Genomic DNA, 16741 nt, shown 5'->3' with positions numbered 1-16741 from the left:
GTGGTGGAGCTTGATGGAGGAGAGCCCTGAATACTTCAATTGTCATGTACCTCAGATGCTGGAGACCGGTTTTCTGAGGGCAGCAACTCTTGCCGCTTATCAGCTGAAGCTCCTGAACTGGGAACAGGAGTCTCCAGTAAACAAGGGGCAGGAGTGCTCGCAGGACCACTGGTGAGACTGAGAAGGTTCCAGAGCACTCCCACAGGCCGAGTCTGGTACTGCAATGACTTGACAACCAGGCAGTTCCGTAGATCAGCGATGATTTGGTAATAGAGCGGGTTCTCAGACAGATCCTGGTCGGCAACAGAGGTGGTTCTCGTACAGGCAAGGTTTCGGCAACAGGGTAGGTCCTCAGACAGGCAAAGGTCAGCAACAGAGTGGGTAGTCGTACAGAGCCCGGGGTCAAAGCCAGAGTGGGTAGTCAGACGAGCCAAGGTCAATAACATAACAGGAATCAGGCAGACTATAAGTCATGTCACGGGAGAGCACCCAGAACTTGCTGCAATACAACAGCACTGAATGCTGCTCTCTGCCATCTTATATAGGCCGTTTGGCGCGAACATGGCGTTATGCGTCATTACGCACGCATGTGCACATCCCACGCGTACTTACTTACGTAGGTGCAAAGGTAAACAATGCCACACATAGCACGCACGGAGACAGCCGCCAGACCAAATAGAAGGCCAGACGCCCACCCGATGCACACGGGCATCCATATGTGCCAGCCGCCATACAGCAGCTAATGACCGTGACATCAATAAACTTATAGAAGAAAGTAAATATTACAATCCTCTGCATTTGCTAACTTTTTTTGAGCACTTTTAGCGTTACATTGGAATTCATATTTATAAAAGCTGCTCTAAAATTACTTAATGTTTAAAAGAACTGAGTCTTTCTAAGAAAGCTTGCAAGACAGTGGTGTAAACATTTTTTTAAAATGTGATATATTGTAAAAAGCTATTGAAGTACTCCCAGGTTGCACTGCAATGTATTTTACATCATAGTGCCATCCAGGCGTGTTGCTTGCCCCAAAGATCAGTGGCACGTGCCTCGAATCTATTCTGGGGTGCCCCGGATGTCCCGCAGCTGTGGTATCTCAATGGAGGGCATACTGGGAGTTTTGATGCATCAATCTAGGGTATGCTGGGTGCTGTGGTGCCTCTATGTGGTCACACTCGGTGCTGTGGTGCCATGCTGGGTGCTGTGATGCCTTTATAGGGGCATGCAGAGAACTTTGGTTCTTCTATGGGGGCATGCTGGGAGTTGTGGTGCCTCAATCAGAGGCTTATGGGAGCATGGGAGGGGGTCCACTAGAAGGTCAGGGAATACTATGGGGGAACTGCCAGACAACCTGTCGGCAGGCCAGCCCACTCAGCAGAAAGCCAGACAAGCCAGCACAGAAGCCAGGTAACTCTACCTAGTAGAAAAAGTTAAAGTTAACAAAAGTTAAAGTGGGCCAGTGCGGCCCACACGAGCGGCGTTTTTTGTGGCTACCTGATCCGCTCAGCCCCACGGATCAGGTAGCCTACTTTTTTTTTTTTTTTTTTAGCCCACCTCAGGCTCTCTTTAACCTCTTGCCGACCGCGTCACGCCGGTAGGCGTGGCCGCGGCGGCAGCACCAGGACCGCCCAACGCTAATTGGCGTAAAGTCCTGGGGCTCTGTTTTGCAGGAGATCGCGCGCAAGCTGCGCGCACATCTCCTGCTTGGGGGGCGGAGCTATTGCCGCTCGGGAGACTGTTAGACGGCGTAATCGCCGTCTATTTACTCTGTGCAGTGCTGCGATGAGCAGCAGCGCTGCACTGGGGACAGCTGTGTGACACGGCTGTCCCCCTGGGGGACAAGAGAGTGATCGTCTCTCATAGGCAGAAGCCTATGACAGCCGATCGCTGTAATTGGCCGGCTGTGGGGAGGGAGGGAGCGAGGGAGGGAAGGGATTTAAAGGAAGAGGGTTTTTTTTTTAAAAAAGCGGCAACACAAATATTTATTAAAATAAAAATAAACATGGGGGAGCGATCAGACCCCACCAACAGAGAGCTCTGTTGGTGGGGAGAAACAGGGGGGGGGGGAATCACTCGTGTGCTATGTTGTGCGGCCCTGCAGCTTGGCCTTAAAGCTGCAGTGGCCTTTTAAACTAAAAAATGCCTGGTCACTAGGGGGGTTTAGCCCTGCAGTCCTCAAGAGGTTAAGTGCCTATTTATGTGATATGCTGCATTTTTTTGTATTAATGGAGAGGGAGCTTCATCCAACTTTTTGCTGTGCAGGCCTACTTAGACCGCTGTTACGTTTAACATTTATTGAACACTCTCAAGCTAAGTGGCATAACTATAGCAAACATGAAGGGCCTGCTCCTCTCACTTCTGCAGAGTAACACACTTTAATATTTACCTACCCCATTGCTGCTTCAGCAGAAAATCTTCAAGATGAAATGTGGCCCAAGGCAAGATGCTAGTCACACTGGGCGGTGCCAAGAGGGGGCATCATGGTAATTTTGTTGCAGGGTCCTATGGGTTGTTGCTGCAGCTCACCTCAAACTGACAGTGTTTCAACTAGAAACTGTGAAGGCAGTGTGCTGTCATTGCTTTACTGCTTACAATGATGCACATTTGAAGTTCTCAAGGGCCATATTAAATGGCAAGGAGGGCTGCGATCGTCCCGCGGTCCTTATGTTGGACACCTGTGCTCTCACCTGCTCCTTTGGAAGAGCCCACCCTCCTTGTGTATCATACTTGATTGTGCACTCTATCCAAAGAATAATGTGAGCTTGTATTATTGGAACTACTACTCCAGTGTATGATCTGGCATTGTGTATCTCATTACTTGTTACCTGTATTGTGTTGTCAGTCACCCGTTACCATTGTCAGATTGTTGGATTTGATTGGTCCACTTTCAAGCTGCATAAACAGTTATACAAAATTTACATCATCTAGCATCAACACAGAATGATTTGCATCTCATTGACGCAGGTGATGTGCAATGAAAATGCATCAGTGACACACTACAGACACATCGATAAATGTACCCCACAGTACAATATTCAAATGTGGTTTGTTGCCCTAGAAAAATACTGTTCTTCCATGGCAATCAGCAACATTTGGTTATCTTTGATTGAGTATAATTGTCACTTTGAAAATCTATACGACTGTACAAACCGGTACATTTGCTTTCTTCTGCTATTTTCTATTTTTACCAGGTGCTGGCATTAAAGTAGTTAATGCAGTGAGATTTCTGGATATATTCACAATGATTCAAGAAAAGTTTGGCTCAGAATATTTCCACCTACACTATCCAACTTTTTTAATATATATGTATTTTTTGGAACTTATAAAAAGAAAGAGATTATTTTAGTTGTAGAGAAAGTATTGAGCTGCAGCTGAACCAACAACCTGTTCACAAACTCCTGGGATCTTTTTTTTTCTTACCCCTACAAACCTTATGTACTTTTTCCACTGATAATTGAGAATTGTACCTTTTAGCTGAACACAGTTTTCTTCAGCAATGCACTCCTCTTTGAATTCCCTATAAAAATATATCTCTTAAAGTGGTCTATAATTGTTGTCATAGCTGACCTCATTCTCTTAAATACTGGTTGCCTGGCTGCTTTGATAATCCAGTGCCTTTGATAACTTACATAGCATTGACTGAGAATGATTACAGTGTAATCTGAATACATGCGTGTATGCTTGTTGTTCTTGTGTGATTAAAAAACTATCAATGAGATGCAAATATTTCCACGTTAATGCTGGATTATGTAAACATGCAGCTTGAAAATGGACCACTGAATTTAAACCTGGGTGGAACTTGATGGGTCCATTTTCAAGCTACATACATTTGAATACAAACAGGGGCGTAGCAATAGGGGGTGCAGAGGTAGCGACCGCATCGGGGCCCTTGGGCCAGAGGGGCCCCAAAGGGCTCTCCCTCAACTACATTATTAGCTCTCTATTGGTCCTGTGCTCATAATAATCACTTCTATAGATGCTGTGAATAGTGGTAATCACTAACACACTGTTCCCCATCCCCTTCTTGCACCTCTGACACTGTAGTTGCCACTGGCAGGTTTTGGTGCGCCGTATCAATTGTTATGTTTAGAGTGCTTGGGGGGCCCCATTGTAGAACTTGCATCGGGGCCCACAGCTCCTTAGCTACGCCACTGAATACAAATGTACATAATTCTGCATGAATTCAGAAATATTTGCATCACATTGATCATCCACATCAAAAACTACTAAAGTCAAAAGATCAGGTACTTTTAATTTTTTACATAATTTTTACATTACATTAGATATTTACATCTAAAAGTGTGATATCTATATTTTAGCTTTTACATTCTTTATGTGAATCCATTGGAAAATACGTTTTTAGAAACGATCCCTGTAAAGCCTGTAATGAGTGGCTCCAGCTCATGAGCAGTTTGTGCCAAAGACCTTCTCAAAGAATGCAAGGTCTGTTCTCAGTTGATGAATTTTGCATGATGTCATACAAAACACAATTCATATTGTTATGATTGTTAATTTCATTTGACCTTATTTTTTTAAATCCTTTTTATAAGGAACAAATTAGTTTCTTTGTTCCAAAGGCTTTGGAAATTTCTGCAGAGAGGGATAGGTAATCCAGGCTAGTGAAAATCCTCCTGATTATCAAAAAGAATATTCTCTTATCTAGTCTTGTTAAACTGTTTGCACAATGTCTGCTCATTTGTCACATGCGTGGGTTATTGATCCTCTTGGAGGGGTCTTCTAAAAGAAAATAAGTAGTGAGAGTACAAAAATGCCCTTGAAGGAGTAGTTCTAGAAGAAAAAAAATAGGAAGACCTCATAGAAGCAACATAAGCCCCTTGGTGGTGAATTTCTGACAAAATATTAGCCATCTCTCGGCACAATAGCAGGCTCTTGTAATGGTGTGCAGGATCTAGCATTGGATCCAGCGACCCATTGATCAGAGACAGCTAACGGGGGATCAAGCGCTGGAATACGGGTACCGCAGGAGGATTGGAAAGGCTCTACAGGACCCAGAGCCTTCCCTCTCCTTAGGCAAGTATCTGATTTGTTTGTTTTTTTACTTGCTTCAGACTCACTTTAAAGAGGAACTCCAGCCTAAACAAACATACTGTCATTAAGTTACATTAGTTATGTTAATTAAATAGGTAATATAATCTCTTACCCATCCTGTTTTAAAAGAACAGGCAAATGTTTGATTTCATGAGAGCAGCCATCTTTTTGGTTGAAAGGAGGTGACAGGGAGCATAAGACGCAGTTCCAACTGTCTTGTGTGCTGATCACCCCTCCCAGTTGCTAGGCAACGTGAATAACAACATAGGAAATCCCATCATGTTTTGCACAGCATCAGGGGAAAAAAGCCCGGGCAGTTTTCTTTGATGGGTGGAGCTTAGCTAAAAATGCAGCTAAAAATGATGCTTTGGTAAGAAAAACAAAGTTCTGATGCTGTGAAACTGTTAAAGAAACACCAAGCCTTTTTAGTTCTGCTGAGTAGATTTTTTGTAGTCCGGAGGTTCACTTTAAGGAGACCTATCCAAGGGCCTTTTGCCTCTAATCTGATGCCTACTTAAATGATCAGGCACACCATTACAAGAGCCTGCCACTGCGCCAAGAGATGGCTAATATTTTGTCAGAAATTCACCACCAAGAGGCTTTTGTTGCTTCTATGAGGTCTGCCTAGTTTTTTTATGCAGAACATTAGCTATTTTTTTCTAGGACTACTCCTTCAAGGGCTTTTTGCCTGTGCCATTGCTCCTCACTGTCTGCCACCGTACCAGTAAAGGGAGCTTCAGGCTATCATTGCAGACAGGGGCGGAACTAGAAATCATTGGGCCCCCTTGCGAAACTTGGGATGCCCCTCTCCCCTCATTTTCTGCACAGGTAAACTGAGAACTAATATTATGGGTAGTGCACACTTGAATGTGTTCTCCGCATGCAGATAAAAACTGAAAGCAGTGAAGCACTGGGAGCATTTTCACACATGCACACATGGTGTGCAGAAAAGGCATACAGAAAAATGCACACAGACAGACGAGTGTGCTCCCAGCCTCAGCTTCTTATTACACTTACTCTGTCCTCCTCTGATGGAGCTGAACTGGCTCTGCAGATTCCTACACTACTTACTATACAGAGCATTTGGTTAGGGGGTAGAGAGCTGGGGCAGGGCATTGTACACAGGAGTCTGCAGCACACCTAATAGGGACTGTCTACAAATCTTTGTCTACAAAACTTTGTATGATTCTTTATTAGTGGCGGAGCAGATGCAGTCATTAGAACAATTGTGCAGAGAGCAGAAAGGGTTTTTTTTGCCCTTAGTTGTCAATCTCTCAGGACAGGGGAAAAAAATCTCCCCCACAGGGTCCCTGTGGCTTCTGAGTCCCCTGCAGCTGCATCCCTTGCAGGGTCTGTTGTTATGCCCCTGATAGCAGATTGTCAGGAGTGAGTCTGCTGGATGCACAGACTCTGCATGTGTTTGCTGGGTGTCTGAGCATGCACGCTGCTTGTTCAAACCACAGTGGTCATGCCATTAGAAGCGCTCCACAACATCTGCCCTCTGTGAGCTTCAACAGGATGTGCACACATACGTCTGCGTGGTGAGACTATTTGATCCTTGTTTTGGTCTCAAAGGCCTATTACAGCTGATTGAACCTAGCCCCTCTGCTCCTCCACTCCAAAAATGCCGATTGCATGTAATTGGTAGTTGGTACTGGTACCAAGTATGAGTGTATGCTTGGGTGTGTGTGGCTTTGGTTATGGTGATTAGCCTCTGAGCGATCTACTATGATGTTAGATGGTTCTAGCTTGGCTAATACCTAGTTAGAATAATGATTGCTGTTTATATTTTTTGCATACCTACTGAGTGATGTTGCCTTTTTGATTATGTGTTGGCATTATGTTCATGGAGACATCATTCCTGCGATTGTGCGGTTGCTAGGGTCCATACATAGTGAGTTTGTGCAGTGATTTTTTTTCAGTGCCTGTTCTTTAGAGGCACCCTACTCCTGCACAGTTGTGCAGCATCCTGCTCCTCCTCATTTTGCCTATCACTGTGCTGGTCCATACATTCACCCAATGTTGGGCCATGCATCCTATCATCTATCGCCTCCTTGTCACTAGACTCAATCATACAGTGAGTGCCAGGAGGTGGTAACTCATATGGTGTCTTGGATTTGTCCCTCTGGTTAGTTCTCTCCTCTCTCACTACCACCTCATTCTGCACTTTATAATATAGTTCAAGCTCCACTGACTGACACCAGAAAGCAATGTAGTTGAAGAAGGGTGTTATGTAATGTGCAGAATTTTAGACAATTATTTATGCTTGCTTTAACATATCCTGTACTTACTCATGTAGTATAAACCCCACTGCAGTTAAAATTCTGGTCTGTATATTATGCAGGATAATAGACCACCAGCAGTGCTGATCAATATTTGTGGAAATGTTTATAACACAATTATATTGCACAGTAGAGTCTCAGTAATCCAGAACTCAGTGAACCAGAACTCTCAAGCAACCCGAAAAAAAAAAACCTCTGGCTCTGCAGGATGCACAAAGCTATTTTCACAGTACATTATTATAATATAATAATAATAATAATAATAATACAGTGGTACATTAAGACAAGTTTGCCTTTATTTCTCTTAAAGGTTAACTGAAGTGAGAGGTATATGGAGGCTTCCATATTTATTTCCTTTTAAGCAATACCAGTTACCTGGCAGCCCTGCTGATCTATTTGGCCACAGCAGTGTCTGAATCACACCAAAAACAAGCATGCAGCTAATCTTGTCAGATCTGACAATAATGCCAGAAACACCTGATCTCTGGCATGCTTGTTCAGGGTCTATGGCTAAAAGTATTAGAGGCAGAGGATCAGCAGGATAGCCAGTCAAGCTTAAAAATAAATAAATATGGCATACCTCCAACTTCAGTTGTCCTTTAATTTGTTTTCAATTACTGTACTTCGAAATTAATAAAGTTTATGGTTTGTGTATGGTATGAGTTGTAGTACAGTATTAGCTAGGCCTATTTTTAACAGTGACTCTTAAGCAACCAGAAATGCCTGTAGGTAGCATCCAGGCACAGATCTAATGCTGGGCATACATGGTTCGTTTCTTCTTATCAATCGAGCCGCTGATGGTTCGATTGATAATATCCGACGTGTCTGATCACATCGGTGGATCGATTCTGCGCTTGATCCCCGTGGGCGGACAATAGAAAAAAATGAGCGGCAGATAAGGAGCGCCCGCGGGGACGAGCGGGAGTCGATCCACGCGCCTGCGCGGACAAGCGGGGACGCGCCAGCATCGAGCCAGCGGCTTGATTCCGGCGCATAAACGCACCATGTATGCCCGGTATAACAGTATATTCTTAATAGTTTATTAATCAGAGTACTGAGGTTGTACTTTTTGTGTGAAATGAGGATTCTGCAGCTAAAAATCATGAGCTGAAATTCTGATCACATAAACAGAAGCAGATGGGTTTAAGTGGGCAGCAAGGTGGTGTGGTGGATTGCATCATAGCACTCTCGCCTTGCAGATCTAGGTCCTTGGTTTGAAATCCGGGCAGTGTCTGCACAGAGTTTGTATGTTCTCCCCAGTTCTGTGCGGGCTTCCTCTGGGGGTTCTGGTTTCCTCCCACATCTCAAAAACATACATATAAAATTATTTAGCCTCCCCTCAAATTGGCCCTAGGCTACCGTGGAAAATGACTATAGTAGGTATAAGACTGTGAGTCCCTCTGAGGGGCAGTTAGCGACAGGACAATATTTTCTCTGTAAAGTGCTGTGGAAGATGTCAGTACTACATAATATACTAAGTAATAACAATAAAAGTACTTTGTTTAGACTTTGTTAGTGTAGCTGGTGCATGTGTCTAGATGTGCATAGTATCATCCCCACTGTTCTGACATAAAGAAATGCACTTAATCAATTCTTGGTATAATATATTTTGTACTTCATATACTACAAGTCCTACTGACAGACATCAGAAAGCAATGCTGGTGATAACAATGATAACACAAAACAATGATAACACACAGCTATACAATGCTCTGACAACAAGCCAGCTAAATATCTTCTCAAAGCCAGTTCAACCAACCCTGGATGCAACATGCTGCTTCAAGTGTCACTTTCCACTGCTCACAAGTCAAGAACTTATTAGGCGCACCTGAGGTCTGCGTGCCATACATGAATTTTTTGACCTTTTATTTGGAGTGAAGCATATGGAAAGCCCAAGGTACTTATAGCAATACAATCATTATATGCTCCAGTCCTGTGGGTATCCAATAACTTTCTTTGCTGGGGGCTAGAAGTCACTATGGATTTTTACAAATCTCTCTACTTTCATCAGACCATTTCTAGAGTCAAAGATAAATCCTCTCAGTAAATTATGTCAAAATGAAATTCATCTGTGCCCTGTGTCTTGGATTTCTCTGGATTCCAAATAAGTGGAACATTCACCTAAGTAAGGGCATTTATTTAAAAAAATGACATATGCTTCATGAAAGTAAAGTCAGAGTTAAACACTGCTTGCAGTATAAAACTGTCTTAATATAAAAAATGTGGGACACAATTTATTTTTCGTAAAACAACAACACAAAGAGCTCTTAGCTGGTTCTGTTAGACATTCCAGTTAGAACATGACGTAGTGGAACATATATTGTACATTTTAATCAAGAGCACACATTGTCCTAAATGCTAAGTAAGGTCGGGAGGAGAGCAGTATGGAAGTGTTGCCCATTGCATCTTGCATACTTTATGTATCGCTTTCTGATGCTGATCACAGACTGATACAGTTCGTAGGATTTCAGCCTGAGGTATATTACCTGGTATTGCAGACAGAGGTTTAAAAAAAACAATTATATATATATATATATATAGTATATTTTCCTACCATATGGCAAAAGCACAGGGGTTATCAGAGAGATTATAGCTGCTGCTTTAATATGTGGCTGCCATGGCTTTGTCAGTCTGAGCAAGTTCTGTGGTATTTTCTTTAAAACACCCACAGCCCTGAAATAGTTAAAAAGATTCATCATGGGCTTAGTGGTTAGCGCTCTCGCCTTGCAGTGCTGGCTCCTCGGTTTGTATCCCAGCCAGGACAGAACACTATCTGCACTGAGTTTGTATGTTCTCCCTGTGTCTGCATGGGTTTCCTACGGGTACACTGGTTTCCTCCCACATTCCAAAAACATACAGACAAGTTTGTTTGGCTTCCTGCTATATTACCCCTAGACTATACATACATAGACATATGACTATGGTAAGAATTCAATTGTGAGCCCCTCTGAGGAACAGTTAGGCGACAAGACAGTATACTCTGTATAGAGCTGTGGAAGATGTTGGCGCTATATAAATACACAATAATAATAATCATAACAGCATAGACATTCAATAAGTTATTTTGAAACATTAGGAAACCTTTGGAGCGCATGTGGATATAAGGTGTTTCAAAATTTACAAAATCCAGAAATGATTCATATTTTTCCAAGCTCATATCTTCCCAGTCTATCCTCTGCTACCTAGCCAAGTGACCTTATCTTACTCAATTCTCATCTGATTTAATGTGTGGCCATTCTTCCACCAAGGTGCGAGCACTGGCTGCATTGATTAGCCTCTTCATTGGTATTTCTCACTCAGCTTTCAAAAAACATGCAATTTAACTTTTTATACTAAAGAAATGTTCCATCGACTGTTCCATAGCCTTTAGCTACCATCCAAATTCACTTCTTCCATGTTTCAAAAACAGCTTGAGCAACTTGTTTACAAAACACAGAATTTCCCAGCTACAATTCTCTACTCAACCCACTTCTATGTGGCTTTTGATGTATATTTTAAATTGTTACAGCTCTCACAAAAGATGTCTGACCTCTTTCCACGCACTGTTTCAAGACTTCTCCAGAGGTGGCCCTACACTTGAGAATTCCCTTCTTCATCTTTCTGGGGTGGCTCTTACTTATTTAAAGAGACTCTGTAACAACATTTTCAGCCTTATTTCTTCTATCCTGTAAGTTCCTATTCCTGTTCTAATGTGGTCTGGATTACTGCAGCCTTTTCTAGTTGCACTGTCTCTGTGATATAGCTAATCTTCTTTTCTTTGTCAAGCTTTGTCGACCCAGAGAGGAATGCACTGCCACTGCTGTGATAGGGAGGAGTTATGCACGCTCCTCCACGCCCTCTACAAGTTCTGCGTGTGTGCTTTGTTTATCCCCCACAGACAGGTCTCTGCTCTCAATTTCAGCTTGTCTGAGGAGGGAGGGAGCTGCCCAGCTGAGAAACCGTGAGAATCCCTGACTGGTGTGCAGAAAATTCACTATGTAATAAGAACTTGTAGTATACTGTAACATGATATATATATATATATATATTTATATATATATATATATATATATTTCACTTCCTGGTTAGTGGCCATGTTTTTTGTTTGTAAACACTGCCTAAAACTGGCGATTACAAGCCAGGATCACAGCAGGGAGCGGCGGAAATGGCAAAGAGGGATCCAAGAGATCACAGTGACTCGATTGCATTGTTTTTATTATACAAATTGGACAGTACAGATTCTCTTTAACACATTTAAATGACTGCCATAAGACCCAACACTTCCATATTCATATATCTACCTTCCTCTCTGATGTAACTGTTCATTACTAGCACCCACAGTCCCATTTCCACCACTTAATGTATGCTATGTTCCTTCTCCTCATAGACTGTAAGCTCTATAACTCATGGTCTTCTTCCCGTCCTGTGGCATAATGGATACTTGTTATGTTTGAAGTAGTGTCATTTTCACCAGTATTCATTGTACATCATTCCATATAGTAGTATACTGGCACTTTATAAAAGATGATGAACTATTCTATCTTTCCATTTAGTACTGAGCATACAGTAATATTAATGTTGTTTATACAATGTATGAACACTTAACAAATACATTTAACAAATACATGCCTCGCATGCCCACACAACAAGGAAAGTAAAGTAAAGATTTCTATGATGTATTAAATAATACAAAATATATCTGCTCTGGTCATATATGAGCCTAATGCTGGCCACACACTCTGAAATGTGACCCTATGATTAAGCAATAAAATGACTGTATTAATGAATTCCCCTAAGTCATTGTGATCAATATCAAGCTATTTTTAAATGACATTTTAGTAAAAAACTAGATTGGAAATGTGAAAATGTGATTAGTAAATGCGCATGTTTAACTGACTACATTACTGTGGACTATACTCTTTTGTAATCATCTTAAAATGTCACATAAAATTATTGTATATGAGAAACATCATTACAATTTCAGATGCATAGACGTGTGTAATGTGTATCTTGTGCTTTTAAGTATCAATATTTTATACGTCTTCTTTTCCATTTTGTACCACATTCTGCTATACTTAGTTTTTTTATATATCAGCTTTTACCTTTCTATTGAAAACAACTTTCCTGCTACTTCTTTTCAGTTGTTAACTGTAATGTGCGCTGCATGAATGGAGGTACCTGTAATGATGACACATGTTCTTGTCAGAAGGGATATACTGGGACTCACTGTGGACAACGTAAGTATATCCAGCAATTTTGTAAAATATGTTTTTAATGAATATTTATGATATAAACAAAATAAAATACAGTGGCTTGCAAAAGTATTCGGCCTCCTTGAAGTTTTCCACATTTTGTCATATTACTGCCACAAACATGAATCAATTTTATTGGAATTCCATGTGAAAGACCAACACAAAGTGGTGTACATGTGAGAAGTGGAATGAAAATCATACATGATTCCAAACATTTAAAAAAAAAATAACTGCAAAGTGGGGTGTGCGTAATTATTCAGCCCCCTGAGTCCATACTTTGTAGAACCACCTTTTGCTGCAATTACAGCTGCCAGTCTTTTAGGGTATGTCTCTACCAGCTTTGCACATCTAGAGACTGAAATCCTTGCCCATTCTTCTTTGCAAAACAGCTCCAGCTCAGTCAGATTAGATGGACAGCGGTTGTGAACAGCAGTTTTCAGATCTTGCCACAGATTCTCGATGGATTTAGATCTGGACTTTGACTGGGCCATTCTAATACATGGATATGTTTTGTTTTAAACCATTTCATTGTTGCCCTGGCTTTATGTTTAGGGTCATTGTCCAGCTGGAAGGTGAACCTCCGCCCCAGTCTCAAGTCTTTTGCAGACTCCAAGAGGTTTTCTTCCAAGATTGCCCTGTATTTGGCTCCATCCACCTTCCCATCAACTCTGACCAGCTTCCCTGTCCCTGCTGAAGAGAAGCACCCCCAGAGCATGATGCTGCCACCACCATATTTGACAATGGGGATGGTGTGTTCAGAGTAACATGCAGTGTTAGTTTTCTGCCACACATAGCGTTTTGCATTTTGGCCAAAAAGTTCCATTTTGGTCTCATCTGACCAGTGCACTTTCTTCCACATGTTTGCTGTGTCCCCCACATGACTTGTGGCAAACTGCAAACGGGACTTCTTATGCTTTTCTGTTAACAATGGCTTTCTTCTTGCCACTCTTCCATAAAGGCCAACTTTGTGCAGTGCATGACTAATAGTTATCCTATGGGCAGATTTCCCCACCTGAGCTGTAGATCTCGGCAGCTCTTCCAGAGTCACCATGAGCCTCTTGACTGCATTTCTGATCAGCGCTCTCCTTGTTCGGCCTGTGAGTTTAGGTGGACGGCCTTGTCTCGGTAGGTTTACAGTTGTGTCATACTCCTTCCATTTCTGAATGATCGCTTGAACAGTGCTCCGTGGAAAGTTCAAGGCTTTGGAAACCTTTTTGTAGCCTAAGCCTTCTTTAAATTTCTCGATAACTTTATCCCTGACCTGTCTGGTGTGTTCTTTCGACTTCATGGTGTTGTTGCTCCCAATATTCTCTTAGGCCATCACAGAGCAGCTGTATTTGTACTGACATTAGATTACACACATGTGCACTCTGTTTAGTCATTAGCACTCATCAGGCAATGTCTATGGGCAACTGACTGCACTCAAAAAGGGGGCTGAATATTTACGCACACCCCACTTTGCAGTTATTTATCTGTAAAAAAAAAATGTGAAATCGTGTATGATTTTCGTTCCACTTTTTATGTGTACACTACTTTGTATTGGTCTTTCAAGTGGAATTCCAATAAAATGGATTCATGTTTGTGGCAGTAAAGTAATATGACAGTAATTGATGTGAAAAACTTCAAGGGGGCCAAATACTTTTGTAAACCACTGTATATGTATATGGCAAACACTGGTCTGAAAGTCCATATACTGAAGTTATACCAATGTGTATAAATGTAGGTGGTTAAAAATCCAAAAAGCAAAAATAATGGTCATTTATTAAATACATTTATAGGAATAAAATTAGATATACCTTGGCAGTTCAATCCACATTGTGCTAACATACAAAGGACCTAAATAATATGGGGTAAACCACAACAATTTCATTAAGATAATTAAGCTGAGAGTAATTCGGACTCATCAAAAATAACGTATTAAACCTAAGTAAAAGGAGGACAACCTATTTTGAGTACATTTTTGTGTGCTGGGGGCTGGAACGGTATTGATAAGCTGTGAAAACAACTCCCATAAGAAAACTCAGGACAAAAGTTTAATCAGGGCTTGCAGAGATATTCAAAATTGTAATAATTCAGTAAAACATATTGATGAATATACATGAATTATGGATCTGTTTTTATATTATATAATAGTGTGTCACATGCTTAGGAGAAAATTGAAGTTATTTCTATAAGCAGAGGCGTAGCAATAGGGGGTGCAGAGGTAGCGACCGCATCGGGGCCCTTGGGCCAGAGGGGCCCCGAAGGGCCCTCCCTTAACTACAGAATTAGCTCTCTATTGGTCCTATGCGCATAATAATGACTTCTGTAGATACTTTGAATAGTGGTAATCATTAACAAACTGTTCCCCATCCCATTCTTGCACCTCTGACACTGTAGTTGCCATTGGCAGATTTTGGTGCGCCGTATCAATTGTTATGTATAGAGTGCTTGGGGGGCCCCATTGTAAAACTTGCATCGGGGCCCACAGCTCCTTAGCTACGCCACTGTCTATAAGGTTACACTTACAGCCTATTTCCACTCACGCGGATTCTGGATGCAGAAAACTGACTTCAATGAATGCCTATGGACTGTTTCCACTAAACGAGATTTTTCTGATGCAGATTTCCCATAGGCATTCATCGGAGTCTGTTTTCTACATTCAGAATCCGCGTGTAGTGGAAACAGGCCCGAATATGCGTGTAGTGGAAACATGCCCTAAGAGATCATAATAAGGATTAGGTTAAAGAACAGTCTAGCTGCTGTGCTTTACCAGAAGACTGTTCGTCATGGTCGTCATGGAGGAGTGGAAGAGCATTCCATTGACAACGTGGAGCTCTAGTAAACTCCACGCCCAAGTGAGTTAAATCGGTGATGGAAAATAATGGTAGTCACACAAAATATCTTCACTTAGGGGTCTACTTACTTCTGTTGCCAGTGGTTTAGACATTAATGGCTGTGTGTTGAGTTATTGTGATGGGACAGCAAATTGACACTGTTATACAAGCTGTACACTGACTATTTTGCATAGCAGCAATGTGTCATATCTTCAGTGTAGTCCAATAAAGATATAATGAAATGTTTACAAAAATGTGAGAGGTGTACTCACATTTGTGATATACTGTAGTTACATAGATTGAAAAGAAAAAATGTACTTTGGTAATACCAAATGAGATCATTTCTATATTATTTCACATGTGTATTTGTATTCATGTTGTGGGTATAATTAGAACCAAGATTAACTCAAGTCTTTACTCATGGGTTTTTAATGAAAGTGAATTATTTTTTTTTCAAACAATTTTATTTCTGCTTCAGAAAAAAAGAAATAGTTACATATAAGCAGAGCATAAGATACATTACATTACAGTGGAGATAAATATTATCAACTAGTCATAGAAACATCATATATTCTGTTGTTAGATGATCAAAACTGAACAGTTTTCAAACATACAGTATTTTGGTCATGGTTAGACAACAGTTCAGATTTTAAAGGTGACATATCTATTTCAAGACACTATTCATATGTCAAAATTAATGCAAAATATGGATAATGCAGTTATTTGAGAATCAAAAACATTTTTTAAGTGTACGCATGGGCATCCTCTGAGGCAGACCGGACAATTAATAAAGACATAGGGAAAGGCCAAGAGGCCATATCATGAAGAAACCGGGACTTCACATTAGAATTATAGGTCAGTAGACTATTGGCTATCACTTTTATAAGAAGGGCCCATTCCAGACAAAAAGGGCTGTTGCTCTTCAGAGCTCGTAAGGGTCATTAGAGAACAATAATGATCATTGTCTTGAAAAACATACCATTGTGTCCACATAATGATAATGAAAGTGAATTATGAGATAAAATAAAGTCAGCAAAACAATAAAAAAATATTAAAATAGAATAAGTGTTAAAGGCACCAACCCCTTTAAATGGGAAAATTGTGCACCTGATAATTAAAGCTTCATTAAAGGAATAAAATGATGTTCATCTGCAGCTGATATAGATTCATTGTTTTTGCACCTGTTTCTAGTTCACTGGTTCACTGCACATTCCTTAGATCTCATTACATATGTCTCATATTTCTATAGCAGACATGCTTAAACAAACTAACCTTCTTTGTTTCTGTGCTATAGTTTTTTTTTATATACCTTAGCATATTTTTACAGCCTTTAACTGGCTAGACGTATGATGCTGTGGGGGAT

At 41.1% G+C, this 16741-nt stretch overlaps 1 protein-coding gene across 4 annotated transcripts in view; it reads left to right on the top strand.

Moving 5' to 3' along the window:
• The window catches only part of LOC137508077 (fibrillin-2-like), a 710315-nt gene that overhangs the window by 494047 nt on the left and 199527 nt on the right, over positions 1–16741 (top strand). For all 4 annotated transcript variants that reach the window (XM_068233727.1, XM_068233729.1, XM_068233728.1 and 1 more), the window contains one exon: positions 12452–12547. In XM_068233727.1, coding sequence (XP_068089828.1) covers positions 12452–12547 — 96 coding nt within the window. The remainder of the gene's footprint in view (positions 1–12451; positions 12548–16741) is intronic.

This window comes from Hyperolius riggenbachi, chromosome 1 (genome assembly GCF_040937935.1).
Source record: "Hyperolius riggenbachi isolate aHypRig1 chromosome 1, aHypRig1.pri, whole genome shotgun sequence".
Taxonomy (NCBI): Eukaryota; Metazoa; Chordata; class Amphibia; order Anura; family Hyperoliidae; genus Hyperolius; species Hyperolius riggenbachi.
The sequence above is the reverse complement of the archived record's forward strand: the minus strand, read 5'-3'. Positions and strand labels throughout refer to the sequence as shown.